This window comes from Macrotis lagotis, chromosome X (genome assembly GCF_037893015.1).
Source record: "Macrotis lagotis isolate mMagLag1 chromosome X, bilby.v1.9.chrom.fasta, whole genome shotgun sequence".
Lineage (NCBI taxonomy): Eukaryota > Metazoa > Chordata > Mammalia > Peramelemorphia > Peramelidae > Macrotis > Macrotis lagotis.
This window is the reverse complement of record NC_133666.1, coordinates 582581620-582602719: the sequence shown is the minus strand read 5'-3', so window position 1 is coordinate 582602719 and position 21100 is coordinate 582581620. Positions and strand designations below refer to the sequence as shown.

At 35.0% G+C, this 21100-nt stretch overlaps 1 protein-coding gene across 1 annotated transcript in view; it reads right to left on the bottom strand.

The window, feature by feature from the left end:
- Window positions 1-483: 483 nt before the first annotated feature.
- The window catches only part of MTBP (MDM2 binding protein), an 82088-nt gene continuing 61471 nt past the window's right edge, over window positions 484-21100 (bottom strand). The window contains exons 17-22 of the mRNA XM_074201490.1: window positions 14630-14725; window positions 7232-7498; window positions 4256-4502; window positions 3443-3556; window positions 2008-2073; window positions 484-745 (exon numbers count right to left, since the gene is read on the bottom strand). Of these exons, the coding sequence (XP_074057591.1) occupies window positions 707-745; window positions 2008-2073; window positions 3443-3556; window positions 4256-4502; window positions 7232-7498; window positions 14630-14725 (829 nt within the window). The 3' untranslated portion in view covers window positions 484-706. The remainder of the gene's footprint in view (window positions 746-2007; window positions 2074-3442; window positions 3557-4255; window positions 4503-7231; window positions 7499-14629; window positions 14726-21100) is intronic.

Genomic DNA, 21100 nt, shown 5'->3' with positions numbered 1-21100 from the left:
GATAAGGTGAGCAGAAAAATTTAGGTGAGGTCGGGAAGGTTTGTTTTTTTTTTAAATATATACACAGTGAGGATAATAGCCCCACCACTAGACAAGCTCCAAAATTTGAAAGACTACTCGGGGACAAGTTTATTTCAGTTGTTGCTTCTCTTTCATAGCTTTCTCTTCTTCCTCCAAACTTCTAAACTCACAGGTTCTCATAAATTCACTGCTTCCAGGTCACTAGAAGGTGAGTCAGTATCTGTTAGCATAAAGTATACAAAAGAACTTTGGCAACACAATCTAGCTTTATGTTCAAGACATTTATATATCGAGGATGAGTTGGAGGAAGGTCAAGTAACAAAACTGCACTCAGAGGTCTGTAATTTAAGTTGGTCAAATAATAAAAGGTGTGACCTCAAAGAATGGAAAATAAAATTGTTTTATTGTATTCTTAAAATAACTGTAAATAATGACTATACAAATATAAAATATTTACTCTTGTTACTTAAAATACAGAAAAATAATATAAATATGTATATAATTTTTTTAAAGTATACAGCTAACATCCCTAAATCTGTAATGATTAAAGGAAGTCAGTACAATAAAATAATCTTCTTGAATACATTTCTGAGTCAAGTTTGAAACTTAGAGCCTAAGTGAAACAGAAGAATGTCAAACAACCTCCTGTAATTTAAAAGTCTACTCAAAAAAAAATCAATTTCTGTTACTTCTTGTTTGTCTTCTCTAATACCCATTCAATCACCTGTGGGGAAAGAAAAAAAAATCATATTATTCTGGTAATATGTCAATATGAACCAGAAAGAGTTAAGAGACTCTAACCCATGAAAAAAATCATCTTGAAAAATTACATTCTACTTTATTGTCCACATTTCAAAAGGGCATAGTGGACATTTTTCAATAATGAATGCTAGTTCTTAACTTGGACCCTTGTTATAGGACTTTAAAGCAGAGCATAGAACTGTAAACTGGAGAAGGAAGAAAGTCCCTTTTTTACCTTCTTCCCCCCCTTCATAACTAAATTGTGATTCAGAGAACTCATTTCAAGGGAGATAAAGCCAGATGGAGGACAGGATATCAGAATTGATTGAAAATAGAACTTGGATTTTTTAACTTGGAATTTATACATCTTTAAGGAAACAAGCTCATTAATTGTAGCAACATCTTAAATACTATCTTTGGGCAAATGACTTTAATAGGATGTAAGTCACAATCTTCACAAAGGAACAGCTCCAATAGAATCAAATGCAATGCATCAAAATTCATCAAAAAGTATCAAAAATCTCGACTGCCTGCATGACAATGGACTAGTATAAAGATTTCAGGAACTAAACAAAGTTGAGGGAATCATTCATAACATAAGGCTGACAGCAGGTAAGGCCTTTTTCTAAGTGGGGGGGGAAATGGGAGAGGACTATTTTAAAATAACTGCATAAATAAAGACAACATAAAATATTTATTCTTGATACTTAAAACATAGGAAAATAGTATATATGTATATGTATATAATTTTTCAAGTATACTGTTAACATCCCTAAATATGTAGTCATTAAAGGAAGTCAATAAAATAATCTTCTTAAAGGGACATATCTTTGAGCCAAGTAGAAGAGGGGTAGGAGAAGGAAAAGAGTTTGAAAAGCAACAATTTCTCAATTCCTCAGGAATTCCTCAGCATTGTTATCATGTCCACTTTCCTCCCTCCCTCCCCGCAACACCCAGTCTTGTTTGATCCAGATAAGAATCCATTGGCCTTGACAGGTTTCTGGGCCCCCTTTTACCAGTCCAAGTGAACTTTACCTATTTTTACATCCTGGATTTCCCCATCTTCACTGAATTTCCCTTTGATGAAGTTACCAGGCTTTATGCTCTGTCTGCAAACTATGCCATGTTTCTGAACTCTTTCTTATTTCCTCTTACAGAAGCTTGGAATCCTAAACTTTCCTGAAAGTATTAAGACAACTAGATGTTCTAAAATGAAAGAACACTTGTTCTAAATAGGCAATGTACCTGTTTAGCATTGCTATTTGCTGTTTTCTTCATTTCTTCAAATAGACCTCTTGAAGTTTTCAGATCCTAAATATAACAAAAGTGTCAAATAATGCTCTGTGAGGTTATTCAGGATATTCTATCTCCATTGCATGGTTATTAATGAAGGGAATATAAGAAATATACAAAAACACTATCTAATCTCATTAATATATTAGTTGTTTTTGTTTTTGTTTTTTGGCAAGGCAATGGGGTTAAGTGGCTTGCCCAAAGCCACATAGCTAGGTAATTATTAAGTGTCCGAGTTAGGATTTGAACTCATGTACTCCTGACTCCAGGGCACGTGCTCTATCCACTGTTCCACCTAGCTGCTCCTCATCAATATATTAAATGGATTACCTGTTACATTTGTGAAGACCACATTAATCACTGTTTTAGCATAATGCTCTTTTAGCAGGGGCAGATATTTAAAGGGAGAGGATAGTTTTACTGATCCATTTTACCAAGTATCATGCACTTGGGGTTTTTAAACCCAGATCTTTCATAGCTCAAGAGTCCTATATTCTTTCCTCCATTATAATGCTTGAATACAACTGTCTTTGGCAACCATAAAGCATTCTAAGGCCACCAGACTCTCAGAATTGGTAGGGTTCTCTTAGGGTAATGGTTTTACATGGGTTTGTAGTGATCTTAAATTCTCCAGGATCCTTTTCTTACAAACTGCTGCTTAATCACTTCCTTTCTAACTCATGCAGTTAATTGTTTAATCCTAAGATAAAACTCTACATTTATCTCTATTTCATCTTAAAAAGATTCATGTCAGATTATGACCAAATCAACTCTGTTATGTTCCTTGGATGGGTGTGCTGATCTATTTCCCCACTGTTCCATTATTTTACTCCCCCCATGCTTGCTTCCTCCATTTCCAGAACATAAGCTCTTTGAGGGCAAGGATTCTCTAACTTTGCCCACATCCTGCCTTTTATTTTGATTCATTCATTCATCTCATCATTTTAGATTCTGATTCTGAGACCCAATATATGGTTCTGAGACCCAATATATATTGGCTATGATGTCTTAGCATCTGCTAATCTAAAAACATTATATCCTGTAGGATATATTTATACATCTTGAGCTCAAAAGAAAGACTGAGTCTATATAAGGGGGTTTCAGAAGGTTGATGATTATGTGAGGTCCTAGAGAGCAAAGATTGTCTCCTGCCTTTCTACAAGTAGTCACTTGTAGTAGTACTTGGAATACAACAGGCACTCAAATGCCACTGACTGGAAAGAGGAGAAGAAAAGAGGACTGATGATGTTTTAATTTTTATTACTCCTAACTCTCAAGGTCTGAAAGTTACCTATGTTTTTGCTGTTTCTATTAAATATTATTTAAGCCATATATGAACCTAAGAATGAGAACTACAACTATGAACATAGAGGAAAAGACAACGTACCTTCAGATAGAATTTGGATATCTCAAAGAGACGCTGGCTACAGGCTGAAAAACAGTTATGATCCTCAGAAATGTTGTGTTTCTTTAGAGTTTTAGTAACAACTTCTTTCAGCATCTTAAAGAGAATACAATGCAAGACTAAATTTCTGAAAAAAATGAATAAGCAAAACTTTTCCCAGGTTGATATTTATGTTATTATCTTTTAGTCTTTTCAGTCATGTCTGACTCTTTGTGATCCAATAGGGGTTTCCTTGGCAAAAATACTAAATGGTTTGCCATTTCTTTCTCCAGCTCATTTTACAGATAAGAAACTGAGGCAAAGAGGGTAAAGTGACTTGCCTGGGGGACACACAGCTAGTAAATGCCTGAAGTTGAATCTGAACTCTGAGAATCTTCTTGACTCCAGGCCCGGCACTTCACCACATAGTAGTCATTTCATTTTATAATTTTGTACTATACTATACAATATAGAAGTGTGTCTACACACACACACACACACACAATAAACCTATAGCTATTATAGAGGTTTACATATCGTCATATTTAATTAAACTTAGATACATCTATAGCTATATCTACCTATATACTTATCTGTATCTATATATTCATTTCTAAAAATCAATGGAAAAATTATACTTGAAATCAATAAGCAAAAATGCTTTATGTGATTATATTAGTTAGCAGGGCATGATGGCTATGAATTCAGAACTGAAATCTGTGCTTTGAACTGCATTTTCTCTCTAGTATTATTTTAAGGACAGAATATAATTTCCCCAATTATTATTATTATGACTAAATGAAAAGAAATCTTTACCCGAGTATGTTTCTGTGATCTTGATTCCTTAGTTTGTTTTTTTGGGTCTGATTCTTGTATATTTCTCTGATCTACAACTGCCTTCGAAGTTGTTTTTCGAACTTCAGAGCTGAGAGTCTGAATAGATGAACAAGTTACAGATAAGGATCGATGTGGACATGACCTTGTAGTAGTCACTGTAGAATGAAGTCCACTATTACCACTTGCTTGAGAAAGAAGAGAATCAGAGCTTTCAGATTTTGTCAATCTACCCAGGGAAAAAAATCAGAAGCAAAAATTAAGTAATTATGAATTAGCTATGATAACCATTTTCTGTTAATAGCATTACAAACATGTTCTCTCATATTTAGAAGTGCAAAAACAGGAAAGAGGAAAATAATTCCTTTCTAATTCCACCAATAACTAATCAATATAGCACAATTAGATTGATCATGTGGTTTTTTTTTTTTGAAAAGTACGAATGGTGTTTAGAAACAACAATCTAAATTGGTACATTTTTTTTTTAAGATTTTTGTAAGGCAAATGGGGTTAAGTGGCTTGCCCAAGGCCACACAGCTAGGTAATTATTAAGTGTCTGAGGCCGGATTTGAACTCAGGTACTCCTGACTCCAGGGCCGGGGCTCTATCCACTGTACTACCTAGCTGCCTAAATTGGTACATTTTCTAAAGACAAGCAATAGCAAAGATTTCTTTCCCACCTACAAATGAATTGTGTTTTATCAGCTCCTGGCACTACATACTTGTTCAGCTTTGAAGTAAAGCCTTCATATTCCACAGATTGTAGAAAATCAAAGTGGGCTGGGATCTCAAAAATCATCTTAGTCCTATTCTTTCCCAGAGCATGAATTTCTTCTATGATATTCTGGTTAAACTGGTAACTTAAACTCTATTTAAACAATACCTGATGATGGCAAGCTCATTAAGTAGCCCATTTTATTTTCAGGAAGTACTAATTTGCTAGAATGTTCTTCCTTTCACTGAATCAAAATTTATTTTCTTTTAACTTCATTCTACTAAAGTCTATTTCTCACTTCACTGTTAGAATCACTATTAGAAAATTAACTCTATTAAGATAATTTTCTGAAAGGAAGTGTTTTGTGAGGTATTATAGGTATTATTCAAAGAACATAACATCCCTTATAAACAACTGTTGCTCAACTAAGTAGCACGACTACAATTTTAATACAAATAAGTATTGTAGTATAATGTAATTCTTATTGCTCCTTAAAATTTCTAATATTTTTTAATAAACTGCTTTTGACTGAATTCAATTCCCCCCTTTTGCAAGTCCTTAAAACTTTTTTTTCAAGAACAATTTAAACTATAATTATGCTAGAAATTATCTGAATTTCTTCTTTTTCTTTCTTTGCAATGATTAGGGATTTTCTTCTCATAATTAATATGAGCTTTAATTGTTTTGGTAAAAGTTAAGACCTGAAAGTCATTTTTTTTTTAATTTTTTGAGTCTGAATGACATTCATCTCCTAAAGTTTAATACATTTTTCATTCATATATTATTATTTATACAATTAAATCTACTCAAGTTTAAAAGTTCACAAAGACTTAAGACCATCCATGAAAAATTTTTATCTATTCACTACATTTGGTTGGTCATTGTCCTTTATTCCTGAAGAGACCCAAAATGAAATCACTATGTTAAGAGTCAAAGTAGAGGGTGTCTGATTGTGGTTGAAAGGCACTGTCACAAACAGTCCACATGAACATATGGATAGCCTATACTTGCATAAATTTACATAGTTCACATCTCTTTTGAGCACTGCAATTCTGCATTGTTCATAGAGCACCACACCTTCTTTGATGGGGTCTATGCCATGTTGGGTAGTCCTTTGTCATTGCCTCCCATGTCATAAAATCTATTACACAGCTCTTCAGCGAGACCTTCACTTTCCTTGTACTGTTTCTTGGGATCGCTATGGGAGTGCTTGCCTTATGGGAGTTCTCTGAAAAGAGTCTTTGAGGCAAACGTATGGCTGGCATTTGAATACTGTGGCAGATGCTCTTTGCAATGAAGTTAAACTTCTTGGCAGTTTACTTCAAGAAAACATTTCAGTGTCCAGTACCTTATCTTGCCAGGTGAAATTCAGAATCTTCCTAAGACAACTCAAGTGGAAGTGATACAGTTTTGTGGCATGGTGCTGGCATACAATCCAGATTTCACAGGCTTACAATAATGAGGTCAGCATAATGTCTCTGTAGACCTTCAGTTTGGTAGGCAGGCTAATAAACTTTCAGTTGGCGTATCGCACACACTGAAGATAGCTCTGGCAATACATCTATCGATCTCAGCATCTGTATATAACCCTGGAAATTATATTGCCAAGTAAATGAACTCATGCACAGTATTCAAAATTTCTCCATTTGCTCTAACTGATGATTCCACATATGGATGTTGTTTTCTTGGTGTTAACTGTTAGACCAAAATAAGTTCAAGCACCAAAAGAATCAATCCATACTTTGTTGCAACTCCACTTCAGAGGTTGCATTGAGGGCACAATCATTTACAAACAAAAAATCATGCAACAACACTGCTTCCACTTGCTGTAGGGTGGCTTAAGTATATGGAACTTACTTATATGCCTATATAGAATTAATTTCATTCTGCTATTTTTAATCATTCAAAAAATGGATTTTGTGGACTATGATGGTCTAAAAAAGTCAATCAAAAATTGATTATATGCATGCATAAATTTGATTTAGTGATTTATCAATCTAAAAGTTTTATAAGTTTCTTATTTAGAAGACAAAACACTGTATTATTTCTTTCTGATATATTTCCTATTTAAACTGAAATCTAAGCACTCCTATTATTAGTAATTAAAAAATACTGCTTAAAAAGAAATTAGCATACACCTAGAAAGTATCTTTTAAAAATATGAAAAGAGATGAAAAAGTTTCATTTGCACTAGAGAGAAATTTTCTGCTAGTGCCTCTTTATCCCTCCATATAATATATTACCTCTTTGTGGGATAAAAGCAATCTGTGTCTTTTGATCTCCGCTTTAGTCTGGATACTTCAGCTCTTAGTTCACTCTGTAAAGCTTCTCCATCTGGGACACTCCCAGGCTCTGACAAAACTGCAGGGGATGGAAGAGGGCTCAAGACACAGGGTACAGGGAAACACTCTTTTGTACACGTAGTCTGAGTTTCATAACGAATGAGACGAGACTGAAGTTCAGAAAATCCTCCATCTCTTTCTAAGGCTTTTCGGTCATCCAGACAATACCTAAAAGTGAGGAAAAGACTGTTAAAACTAAAGCTTGTATTTACAAGAGGTACAGAGGAGGGGTTCTTATCCTTTTTCCAAATCAGAAAACAAAGAGCAAGTAAGGCAAGTCTCAAAACCAAGTTAGTTTCCTGGGAAATCAGTGCTCGGGACAAGCTTGTTAACAGCATCCTGAGTAAACAGTAACAAACAGTACTCAGTGAATTAATTCTTTAAGGGTACCAGTGGCATTAAAATATATGGGTAATAAAATATCAAGTAAAGTCAACTGGAAAAAAGTGCCTACTATGAGTCACACATGATGCTAAGCATGGGGAAACAAAGAGAAGGGGGGGGGCAGTGTCCTGCTCTCAAGGGGCTTACAAGTCTGAATCGTGAATGAGTCAACTATCAACAGGTCAGATGTGTGCAGGATAAATGGGCATTATTAGACTGAAGGACAATGGAAAAAGTGAGACTACAGCTGAGACTTGAAGGAAGTGAGGGAAGGATGAAGGAGAGGTCAGTGAAAAGCTGAGTATAAAGATCAGCAAGGAGGCCAGTGTCACTGGTTTACAGAACACATGGGAAAGAGTAAGAAAATGGAAAGATAGCCCAGTTGTAAAGGGCTTTCAAAGTTGCTGGAACAGTGGTTAAAATACTGGCCTGAAAAGTAGAACCCAAGTTCAAATCTGACCTCAGACACTTGACTCTTCCTAGCTGTGTGTGACCTTGATTGTCTCACATCCAGGGTCATCTCCAGTCGTCCTGATCCATATCTGGCCACTGAACCCAGATGGCTCTGGAGGAGAAAGTGAGGCTGGTGACTTAGCACAGAACCCCCTCACTCAAATCCAATTCATGTGCTTGTCATGGCATCACCTCCCTGATGTCATGGTCTTCTTTGAGAATGAAGGGCAAACAACAACAGGAAGTTCCTGGAGTTTACCAAATATGGATGGGATTAGAAGAAATGTGAAAATCAATTTGACAACTGAGTGGTGGACAGAGTGTGGAAAGAAGGGACTTGAGATCTGTAAACCAACCAAGAGCATAGAGGTAAGTTGCAGGGAGATTATATAAAATTGTGTTAAATCAGGAAAAGCAGCAGGCAAATCATACTGTAGGAAAATGCATCCTACATCTATGATCAAGGGCACTGTGCTATTTAGCTTTCTTTGTATTCCCAACATTTAGCAAGGCCTAGTACATAGTAGGCACTAAATAAATGCCAACCTACTGACTACCAATTGTTGACCAGTCAAGGGATCTAAAAATTATAGACTTGTTTTCATAAATCATTGGCTCAATGGGCTGTAAGAATCAACATGACTAATAAAATTTGAAGCATTATCAGGCACAACAGTAAAAACAAGACGTAAAAACATCTACATCATTAAAAAAATTCATGGTCATGTACATCTACACTATCTGTACAATCTAGTTATTATGTTTCAAGTCAGATATAGTGGAGGTCTAAGAGATACAGTGGGAAAGTAAAATGATCAAGGTGAACTTCCTATATTAAAATTAGAACTTCAGGTTGTAAAGGAAAGAATAAGAAATGAATAAAAATATTTAAAATCATAAATAAGATAAAAAACTTTTGCTCACCAGAGAATCTTGGAAAAATGAGAAAGTGAGTATTTTCCTAAGGATATATCTCTTCTGATTTTTAAGAAAAACATATAACTAACACAATATTAGAAGCCTTAGGATAATACAGAAAAAAGGACTCTTGAAAGGAAAGACAAGTAAACCAAAGAATTGGGAGATACACCCACACTTCATATTAGAAGTAAGAGAACATCTCCCAAGGTAATTCTTGAGGGAAAAACAAAAGACTGAAAACCAACATGACAGTTCATTGTTCTAATCAGTCAATCAGTTGTTAAACTCCTTCTATGTGCCAAGCATTGGGGGAAGTGCTGGGGAAACAAACACAGGCCAAAGACACACTGTTCTCAGGACCCTTGTAATATAATTAGGGAAGACAACATTAAACACAGCTGCGGACAAACAGCTTCTCCTCAGGATAAGTTGACAGACACTTAAGCACTGGTCCTGAGGCTTCCCCCAAGAAGTTCAACCACTCCTAGCCTCCACCTGAACTATGACAATACTTTGGGACAACCCAATGATCATTAATCAAACCAGCTCCAGACTCGAGGAAGAAGGAAAATGGGTGGTGGTGGCTGTAGAAGAATATGGAGCCTGAAGAAAAGAAATCTAATGAGGGAGGAAATTAGAAATTCACTCCTGATTAAAGTAATTAATAGAGAATAAGTTAAAACACAGTCAGTAGAAAGAAAGGCAGACAAGAAAGTCAACTGTAAGGCCCTTTTGAACACTCTTCTCAGTAATGTCATGGGAAGACTTCTCCCTTTGCCACCCCTCCCCCCCTGCCCTGTGAGAATCGGCCAGTTGATTGAAGAAACCAAAGAATAGGATTGATAAATATTGACAATTGGTCCTCACTTAAATGACTACTTGGGGTACTGCTGCTGCAGTATCATAAATGTCTATTCTTATTCTCATTCAATTCTGATGGTCTGAAAGAAGAGAGAATTCAAGTGTTAGGGAAGAACACAACAGCAATGAACCTTCAAAAGGGAAGGGATTGGTTGTAAGCACATTATTATTGAGGACATCACAGAAAATTCAGCAGATTACAAAAGACAGACAAAAGTTAACTAAGAAAGAAAAAAGTAAAGAAAAGGTTCAATAATCAGAGGACAAGCATTTCATAACAAAGGAAAGTATATATAAAACCTCCAGGGAAAGATGAAAATAACACAGCAACTTCTACAATTGAAATAATAAAAGAATAAGTTAAACAATTTCTAGAATGATTCAAAAGATTTGATTTTAAAAATAAAGCAAAACATCACTTAAAGAGGTCAGAAATTAAAATGTTGATGGAAGAAAGGAGCCTGTGTCAAATAGATTCTCTGATAAAGAAAACAATAGAATTTGAAGGCAAAAATGTAGAGCAGAAGGAAAAAATAAGAAAACAAAATAATAATCATTAAAATTGGAAGGATACATGAGAATTCTAGAAAAATAAGAATCCTGAATTTGAAGACAAAGTGCAAGGGAGATAATATAAGGTTTCTGGGACTTTGAGAAAAATATCATGAAAAGGAATAGCTGAAGACTATTTCCCAAGAAATAATAAAGAAATTCCCAGAAACACTGGAAGCAGATAGCAAAGGTTAGATTAAGAGAATCTACCATAGAGCAACAGAGGAAAAAAATCTCAGATTTCTGAGTCAAATTTCACAACATCTAAGAAGAAATCTTGAAACAGAAAGAAGAAAACAAAACTCATACAAATTCCATGAGGACTTAAGATACCTGGATTTGGTGAAAAGGGTGAGAGCTTGAGGGTTAGAATTTCATCCCCTTATTAACACAGTATTAGAAGTTTTAGGATAATACAGAAAAAAAGACTCTAAGAAGGTAAGACAAGCAAACCAAAAAAATGTGACACACACAGACACAGACACACACACACAGACACACACAAACACACCCATATTTTAACCTTCAGTTTTAAGGCTTTCCTCTGCCTCTGGGTATTAGAAATTAGGGAGAGAACATTGGTAGGCAGATTAAAGAGAGGGCTGGGATGTGGGTTGACCAGAAGTGGGGAAATAATATGATAGCACTGAGATATAAGATACATATGAGATAAGAGAATAATATTTCAATGAATCCTGCTGGGGGAATTTAGATACTTCAGTAGATCGTTTGACTGAGTCATATGCATTGCTTCTAAATCCCAATAGGAGAGAGGAAGTGAAGATGAGAGAATATGTTTTAGATATAGATTCATAGGCACAAAATGAGGATATCAAAAGGGACAGATGACAAGGAAAAATACAAAGGATAGAATCAGGACACCTGGATTAAACTTATGGAATACTTCTCATTGTGGCTCTCTGCCTCCAACTGGACTGTGACAGTACTTTGGGACAACCCAATGATCATTAATCAAACCAGCTCCAGACCTGAGGAAGAAGGAAAATGGGAAAAGATTCGAGAAACTCATATAAGGAAGTATAAGGGAGTGAAAGAAGAACTGCAAATTAATATTATTAAGTAGGACCACCCACTCCTTTCCCCTCATGTAGGGCAGGAAGATTAAGTACCATGTTCATATCTGAGCCAGGAAAAAGAATAGTCAAACTAACAGATAAGAGCTAGCTCTAGAGATAAAGGGAGTAAGAAAAAGAAAGAACAACAAAAAAAGTATACCCAAGAAATTGGGAGATACATAAACACATGTACGTACACACACACACACACACACACACACACACACACACACACACACAGACCCCCTCCACTTTTAAGACAGAATTATATGAATTCTACCAAATCTATCCATCTATCCTTTCATTCATCTACCATTTATCCTTTCTCACCTATCCACTAACTTACCTATCTTAAGGATTCTTAACCATTTTTGTGTCAATCTGGTTAAGTCTATAGACTCTCAGAATAATGCTTTAAAGGCAGAAAAATTAAATCACATAAGATTGTAAAGGCAATCAATTATACTGAATATTCATTAAAATATTAAAAATAACAATTTCATGAATGCCAGATTAACAATTCCTAATTTACATACATAGTAGGAGGTGATAGGAGAAAAAATCCTATCTGAATTACATTTCTCAATAAAAAGAAAAGACAGAGAAACAGATTTGAAATAAAACTCAGAATTTTAGGAATTCTCATAGGAAGATATAAAGATAGGAAGAAATTTAAAAAACAACTTTCTATAATACTATAATAATATGGAAGAAATTATAAAGGACTATATATTTTGGGTGGTTAAACTGCCTGTCAACTAAACCATCACACCTACCTAAATGAGAAAAAAAAGTAGAAAGAGTAGGAATAGTCAAGTCTCTGTAGAGAGAGAGAGAGAGGAATACTAATTCATTGTTGGTAGAGCTGTGAACTGGTACAACCATTATGGAAAATAATTTGGAATTATGATATAAATTCTTCAAATACTTTAACCCAAAGATTACAAGGCTAGACCCAAGGGCCCTATTTTGACCAAGAAGGTCAAAATAAAGACTCTACATACACCAAAATGTTTAGAGCAGCACATTTTATGGTAGCAAAGAACTGGAAATAAAGTATATATTGGGATGAAAAGGATGATTCTAACATTGCAAACTTAAGCAACCAGAAGGATGGCAGAGTCCTTAGAATCAAACACTTTAGAGGTAGGGAGAGTTTTAGTGGGAGATAAAGAATTGTACTGTAAAGATGGCAAGCTTTCGATATCCTCTTGGAGATGGATAATAAACAGTTGATGATATGGGATTTGAGTTGAAAAGAGAGAATAAGGTTGAATATACAGATCTGAAAGATGTTCGAAGAGATTATAATTAATCTCTCCAGAGTTGAGATCACTGAGAATACAATGAGAAAAGAGAAGAACCATAGCAAAGCTTGAAACATATAGCCATGCATGGGGATGACATGAGGACACATAAATAATGACTAAGCAAAGAAAACCAGGAGGGAGTAATGTCATAAAAACCTGAGAGGAATATCTAGGAGAAGGTGGTAGTTAACAGTGCCAAAAGTTAAAGAGAGGTGAAGAAATGTGAAGACTGAGAAAAGGCTATTAGTTATGGCATCAGATCAGGAAAGGACTCATGTTAGAGGTAGTATATAAACTGAGTTTTGAAAGAAACTAAAATTTTAAGAGTTTGGGGTTAAAAATAAAAGTTATTCCAAGTATTTGGGATTTTCTGTGAAAATGAAAGAGGCATGTGAGATTCAGGAAAGATGAAGCTGGCCAATTTGACTACAGCAAAGAACCTGAAAGGGAACAATGTAAAATAAGTCTAGAAAGTAAGAGTAGTGACAGACCATGAAGGAGTCAATGTCAAACTAAGGAGTTTGCCTTTAATAATGAGTCAGAGATCATGCCATGAAGAAGTGGCTTTAGGAAGATGATTTTGGCAGCGGTGAAGACAATGGATCAAAAAGAAGACATTAAGAAACAGGGAGACCAATCAAGGAGCTACTGCAATAGTCCAAGTGAGAGGTGATGGTTAGAACCTAAATTAATGTGGAAGCAACTCAAGGAGATGAATGAAAGAGACATAAAGGGAGATAAAATAGACTGAACTATACAAATCCTTGGGGGGTAATAATGATGAGGGAGAGTGAAGTAAAAAAAAATCTTTAAAACTTTCAAATATGGAGAGGTTGATCACTTGAACCACTGGAATCTTTAATCAAAGCAATACATAAAATGATTTATTAAGGTACAGTGGGACTGCAGTTTTTTTTTTGGAAAAGGTTTTATTCAACACCAATATTCTCATTAACCCTTGAAGTCCTAAAGTAAGCTAATTGGCTATTCACTACAAATTGCTTCAACTGCTTCCTACAGTTTTCTGACTAAAATATAATTCAGAGACTATTAAAAAAACCCCTCATTTTATAGACATTTTAATAAAAACTGAAATTAAAATAATATTTCAGTTTTAAAAAAATAAAATATCTTAAACTATAAACACCAACTTCTAAAAAAGTTAAATAAACCAGAGAGAATAAGATAATAAGAACATAAGTAACTTCATTATTTCAACTTCCTTTTCAAATTGAGAATTTATGAGAAATGGAACACAATAGACACTGAAACCACAAGCAAGTAAACTCTAATGAAGAACAATGTTTTGCCTATTAAAAAAAGAACAATTTTGCCTATTAACAGAATCCAGCTTCAGGTAGTCATTTCTGAATTATAACAGTTTTCTCCATCCATTATGACTTAAGTCAAGCTTAAAACTAGAAACACATCATCTCAGAAAAAAGTTATTTTCATTAAAATACCTTTTAACAATGCTTAAATGCTTAATGATTAAATGATATGTGAGACTGAAAGATAAGTGAAATTATATTTCAATTCAATTCCAAATTTAGTAGACAAGATACAAATTTAATATTTATGGGACTTAGTTAACTTTGAGTTCACCACTTAGTTTTTTTCTTTTTAAGATGTCTATTCTTTGCTTCTATGTCGCAATTCATACTCATATATTAAAGTCAAATGATGAAAAATAAAAGTTTGTAATTCATAATACATTTTAAATTATTCTTTAAAAAACTTACTCAATTCCATGATAGTGACATACAGCAGCTTTTTCAAAAGGTAAGACTTGTACTTTCCCAGGTGTAAGTTCTGGAGTCAGAAGAAAAGTATTTTCACTGAAACAAACAAAAAGAACCACTTGATACTTACAATATATAATGCTAAGTAAAAAAGAAAGGATACTAAATACTGAAAGATATTTTGCTTCTACTTCTGTAACTGTCAGTCACTTGGGATATGATTCCAGGAGGCATGAGAAAAAGATTAAGACCACATTTGGTAATCGATTTTTCTTTCCCCAGATTTTTGCCTCTTCAATAAGGGGAGAGGAAAAAATAGTTAATGCAATTCAATTCAATCAACATTTAATTGTGTGTTGTAGGAGATGTGACACAATTATAATACCAAAAAAAATGCGAATCATGTTGATTGTTGTCCTTTGTTCTTGAAGAGGACCAAAATGACATTACTATGTCAGAGTCAAGTTATAGTATATCTGACTGTGGCTGATATGAACGAACTCAAAATATTCTACCACAGGTTGGGCACAACATATGGCACGTGAACAGCACCTTCTTGGATAAGGGCATGCCATGCTGGTCACTCTGTGCCAATGTTTCCTGCATCATGCAATTGATTCCATAGTTCTTCAGAGACAAGATTATTAAAATACAAATATATAAATATGATATAATGCACAAATATAATATGAAAGAATAAATGTAAAGTACATTAGAGAGATGTAAATCGTGTTATATAAAGGTATGGAGACCAATTAAAAACATTATGGAAAAGGAGGTATGTAAGCTGAGTTTTAAAGAAGGGAAAGAATGCTAACACCTAGTGATGGGACTGAGAAGGGCAGAGAGAAAAAAACAAATGAGAAGACACTGGACAGGTAAAGATGGCATGTAGTCTAATTTAGTCATAATGTAAAACAAAGTTCTCCATACCTTTCTGCACATCTCCAGGAATAAAAAATTTTTGATCACTCATCTACAACATTTATAAATTATAGATCTGCTGTTGTTTAGTTGTGCCTGACTCTTCATGGACTACCTCCCTTTCCTTTTTCTGTGGGGAGGAAGGTTCTGGTCAAAGATACTAGAGCATCATCATTTCCCTCTGCAGCTCATTTTATAGATATGAAAACTGAGGCAAAAGGGGTTAATGACTTATCCAGGGATCAGTAATCTGAGGCATATTTTCCAGGTCTAGTATTCTATCCACACCACCCACCTGCCCCTCTATATGCACACACAGACACACACACACATACACACACACACACAATTATGAAACATAAAAATGGACATTAAAAAAGGCTGTGACAAAGACTGAATAAAAATATTTTTTAAACATTTTTATTTTATTTAATGTAAATTTATATTATATCTTTCTAGCCTTATAATTTTAGTGAATATGCTTTCTTATTTCTCAAACATTTCATTTAACATTTTGTGATACCAATATTATATTATATAATTTAATCTAATATTTTTCAATGAATAAAAATCAATTTTCCCTTCTTCCCCTCTTTTCTCATAACTTTGGAAGAAAACAAAAAAATGAAATCTTTGAAACAAACATGTATGCTAATCAAGCAAAACAAATGCCCCCTTCCAACTGAAATGCTAGAAAATGACGTATTCTGCCCCATGAGTAGGACAGTTTTTGGTTTGTAAAGACAAACAGTTTTCAAAGACATAAGAACTTTGATATATATGTAATAATGATTGGTCACCATCCCAAAGGAGGGATAATGAAATATACAATCTAAAAGTTTGGTTCTAAGTTTAGTTTATTTTGCTACTAGGTCTTAATGGCTACCAGAGTTGATAGCCAATACATGGATCCAAATGGAAGAAGCAGATCATTGGCTGTAATTACTAAATATCAATACCAATTTCTCAGCATCATCTACCAATTATGCAAAAGGTTCCCTTGAAATTCAAAAATCAAATTTTTTGCCCCTGGTGTTGCGGCTGGTAGGGCATAGACCAAGGGTGGTAATCTCTGAAGGTCAGATTTCAAGTCTGGAAAAGGCTGTTCCAGTTAGGAAGAAGGGGGCAGGAATGGGCAGATGACAATACCATAGGCCCTGATTTCTTGACAAATGGTTTTCTTAATTCACTTCCAAAATCTTCATTGGATTGAAGGCTAAGGTGATTGTCTTGACAGCAGTTACAGCCCCAATGGTAACTGCTGCTAAGACCTCTTCTCCTCTTGCTATGTTGTTCATCCTGTGCCTGTTCCATGGATCTCCTTGATCTAACACAAGCCTCACTTGTTCTAAGGGCAGGAACCTGGGCAAGGATAAAGCTCTTGTTCTCAGAAGCATCTTCCAATGCCAGTCAGGCTGCTTGGGCTCCTAGAGGGCCTCCAAGCCTTCCTCAGAATTCTGTCCTGGGTAATGGAACACAACAACCATTTCCCTCAAGAGTGAAGACCTAAAAGAGTTTACAATTTTGGAGAAGGAAGATCTAGTTCTCCCACAGTTGCAATCTGGGTTTCCCACAAAATGGGAGGTCTGGAGGATCAACAAGTATAAAGCATACCATATTTCTGCCCTGTTGAAGTGATGGCAAGGGAGTAAGAGCAAAAGCATATTAAGACAGGGAGGGAAGGACTGCCCACTCATCCCTCTCCCTCTAAAGGTTCCTGGGGACCTCAGCATCTACTACATTCAGCACTGAACAGGAGTGCAAGCAAAAGTTGGTGAGAGGAGCAAGCATACTGAACAACTGCTTCTTTCCTCAATTTTCATTTTGTTTCCCCCAAGGATATACTTCACTTAGGTTGAGCCCATTGTGAGATAGTGTTCAAAAATCACTATGGATTAGGTGCGAAAGAAACAGTAGTATTATACTATAGACTATATAGATTATATAAACTTTGATAAACCTGAAGTTTCCAGGTTCTGGGATAAAAATTCACTCTTCAATAAAAACTGCTGGGAAAACTGGAAGATAGCATGGCAGAAACTAGGTATAGACCAACATCTCACACCCTATTCCAAGATAAGGTGGAAATGGGTAGAAGATTTAGACATAAAAGGTGATATCAACAGCCAATTCAAAGAACAAGGAATAGCTTACCTCTCAGATTTATGGAAAGGGGAGCAAGTTTATGACCAAAGAAGAGATAGAGAACATTATAAAATGCAACATGGATAATTTTGATTACATTAAATTGAAAAGGTTTTGCACAAATAAAACCAGTGCAATCAAGATTAAAAGGATAGCAACAAGTGGTTCTAACAAAGGACCCATTCCTAAAATACACAGGGAATTGAGCCAAATTTATAAAAATACAAGTCATTTCCCAACTGACAAATGGTCAAAGGATATGAAAAGGCAATTCTTAGATGAAGAAATTAAAGTTATCTACAGTCATATGAAAAAATGCTCTAAATCATTATTGATTAGAGAAATGCAAATTAAACCAACTCTGAAGTATTTCCTCACATTTATCAGATTGATGAACATGATTTAAAAAATGATCAATGTTGGAAAGGATGTGGGAAAACAGGACACTACTATATTGTTGGTGGAGTTGTGAACTAATCCCATCTTCTGGAGAGCAATTTGGAATTATGCCCAAAGAACAATAAAACTGCATATTCTTTGATCCAGTAATACCATTATTAGATCTGTATCCCAAGGACATCACATAAAAGGACAAAAATCCCACATGCACAAAAATATTTATAGCAGCTCTTTTCATAGTGGCAAAGAATTGGAAATTGAGGGGATGCCCATCAACTGGGGAATGGCTGAACAAATTATGGTATATGAATGTGATGTAACACTATTATTCTATAAGAAATCATGAGGGAAGGGACTTCAGAACAGTCTACACAGACTCATATGAAATGAAGCTGAATGAAGTGAATAGATCCAGAAGAACATGGTACACATTAACAGTAATACTGGGTGATGATAAACTATAAAGGACTTGTTCATTTCAGCAGCACAACAATCAAAGACAAATTCTAAAAGACTTGTGCTGGAAAATACCAGAGAAGGAACTGTGGCATTTAAATGCAGACTGAAGCTACTATATTCAATTTTTAAAAGTTGCTTTATGTATTATGTTTTCTTTCTCTGTCATTCTTCCCATTTTGATTCAATTCTTCTTTTACAACATGATAAATATGGATCTTTATTTAGCAAAGATACACATGTATAGTTCATATTAGATTGTTTCTATCAGGGTAAGGGGAGGAGGGAAAGGAGGGAGGAGAAAAATGTGAAGCTCAAAACTTTGCAAAAAACTGACTTTTGAAACCTCCCGTTGCATGTTCTTGGAAAATAAAATATAAAACAATCACTGTTAAGACATTTTGAGAGAAGAAGCTTGAGAATCACTTATTGTTCAGAGACATGAAGAAATGAGGAAGATGAGTAAGCAAAGGAGATGGACAAGGATCATTTGACAAGAAATAACAAAAGCAATGAGAAACTTGGTGACAAGGTGGATATAAAGCCAAGTCTGGAGTCAGGAAGATTCATCTTCCTGAGTTCAAATCCGGCCTCTGATATTTACTATCTCTGTGATTTTGGACTGTCTATCTACCTCAATTTCTCATCTGTAAATAAGCTGGAGAAGAAAATTGCACAGCATTTCAGTATCTTTGCCAAGAAAAATTCCACTCATAAAGAGTTAGACACAACCGAAATGACTGAACAACAATAACAATTTACCAAAGCAACTACGTGTAACATTTTATAAAAACATGTCTGTTTGAATACTTTGATCACCTTTCAGATGTTAAGGTGTTTCCTGAGACAGAATAGTAACTTAAGAACATAGAAATCTAAAATCTTGATTCATTATTTATGACTGATTGCTTTTTAGAAATATAACTTCAAGTTGCTGACTTCTGTTCTTCTGGGGAGGTATTGGCATCTCAGGGGATAAAAGCCTGTTCAAAAGTGTATCCAACATAGTTTACCAATTTTAAATTCATTAGGATTAACAAACTCCTCATTCCAAAATACTATGGATTAGTTTTTATTTCAAACTTAGGATAAATTATTATAATAAGTTAGATGATATAGTGGATAGAACACAAGACTTGGAACCTTAAATTTAAATCCTACTTCAGGCAAGTGTTTGCTGTGTATTCCTGGACAAGTAATTTTAACCTCTATGTGTCTCAGTTTCCCCATTTGTAAAATGGGGATAATAACAATAGTTACCATTTTATTTCACTTAGCTGTTATGAGGATCAAATGAGTTAACAAATGTACAAGTGAACACATATAAAGTGCTTTGCAAATCAAGTGATATATAAATGGTTTGTTGTTGTTCCATTGTTTCAGTTGTATGTGACTCCTCCATGACCCCCCCTCCCTTTTTTTGCTAGGCAATGGGGTTAAGTGGCTTGCCCAAGGCTACACAGCTAGGTAATTATTAAGTGTCTGAGGCCAGATTTGAACTCAGGTCTTCCTGACTCCAGGGCTGGTGCTCTATCCACTGCACCACCTAGCTGCCCCTTCATGACCCTTTTTGAGATTTTCTTGGCAAAGATAATAGTTTGCCATTTTCTTCTTCAGATCCTTTTGCAGATAAGGAAACTGAGGTAAAGAGGGGGAAGTGATTTGCCCAGAACAACATAGCTAGTGTCTGAGGTTATATTTGAACTCAGGCCTTACTCCAAGCCTGTCCCTCTATCCACTGTACCACTTAGCTGTTCTACATAAATACTAACAACGAGCAATTATGAACTAGGCTTTTTATTCCATCTATGAACTAGGCTTTTTATTCCATCAAGTTGGAAAAAAATAACAGGAATTTTGACCAGGTATATGGAATATAGTGCATTGACAAGGAAAGCATATAGGACTGATGGAGGCAAGAAAATTAAGACAGATCATTTAACTTGTGATTTATAGTCATAAGAAGTAACCAATCCACTCTGATGACAATGAAAATGGACCTTACAGGTTTTAACGGAGCACTTTACAGATATAATCTCATTTGCTCCTCATAACAGCTCCGTCAAGTAGAATGATAAATATTATCATTAGTTTACTGAGGAAACAAATGGAGCTTAGTAAGATGGTTAAGTATATATCTGGGCTCACACTTCTAGTTCTGAGGTTTGCTGCTGCTGCTGCTGCTCATTCTCATTTTACATGTTGAAGTACAAAAATGGCAGTGTAAAAATCTGTTCAACCTTCCTTGGGGTAATAGTAGAGGCAAGTTTGTCCAAGGATATATGATATTCAACTTTTCAATTTGCCCTAAAGTCATCACTTCATGGCACTTCATGTTTAGACAAACATCCCGGCACAGAAAGTACCTACCTCAGTTGTGACAAATGTACTCTGCCTTTGCAATCAAGGAGCATTCCTTTGAAAGCATAGTAACCCAAGAATTTCATATGTAAAAATATGTACACTTCCTATCCAGTTAAATTTTCATAAAGCATGAAGAGATAATCTCAAAATTTATACTTAAGGATTCTTAATAACAGAGAGCAT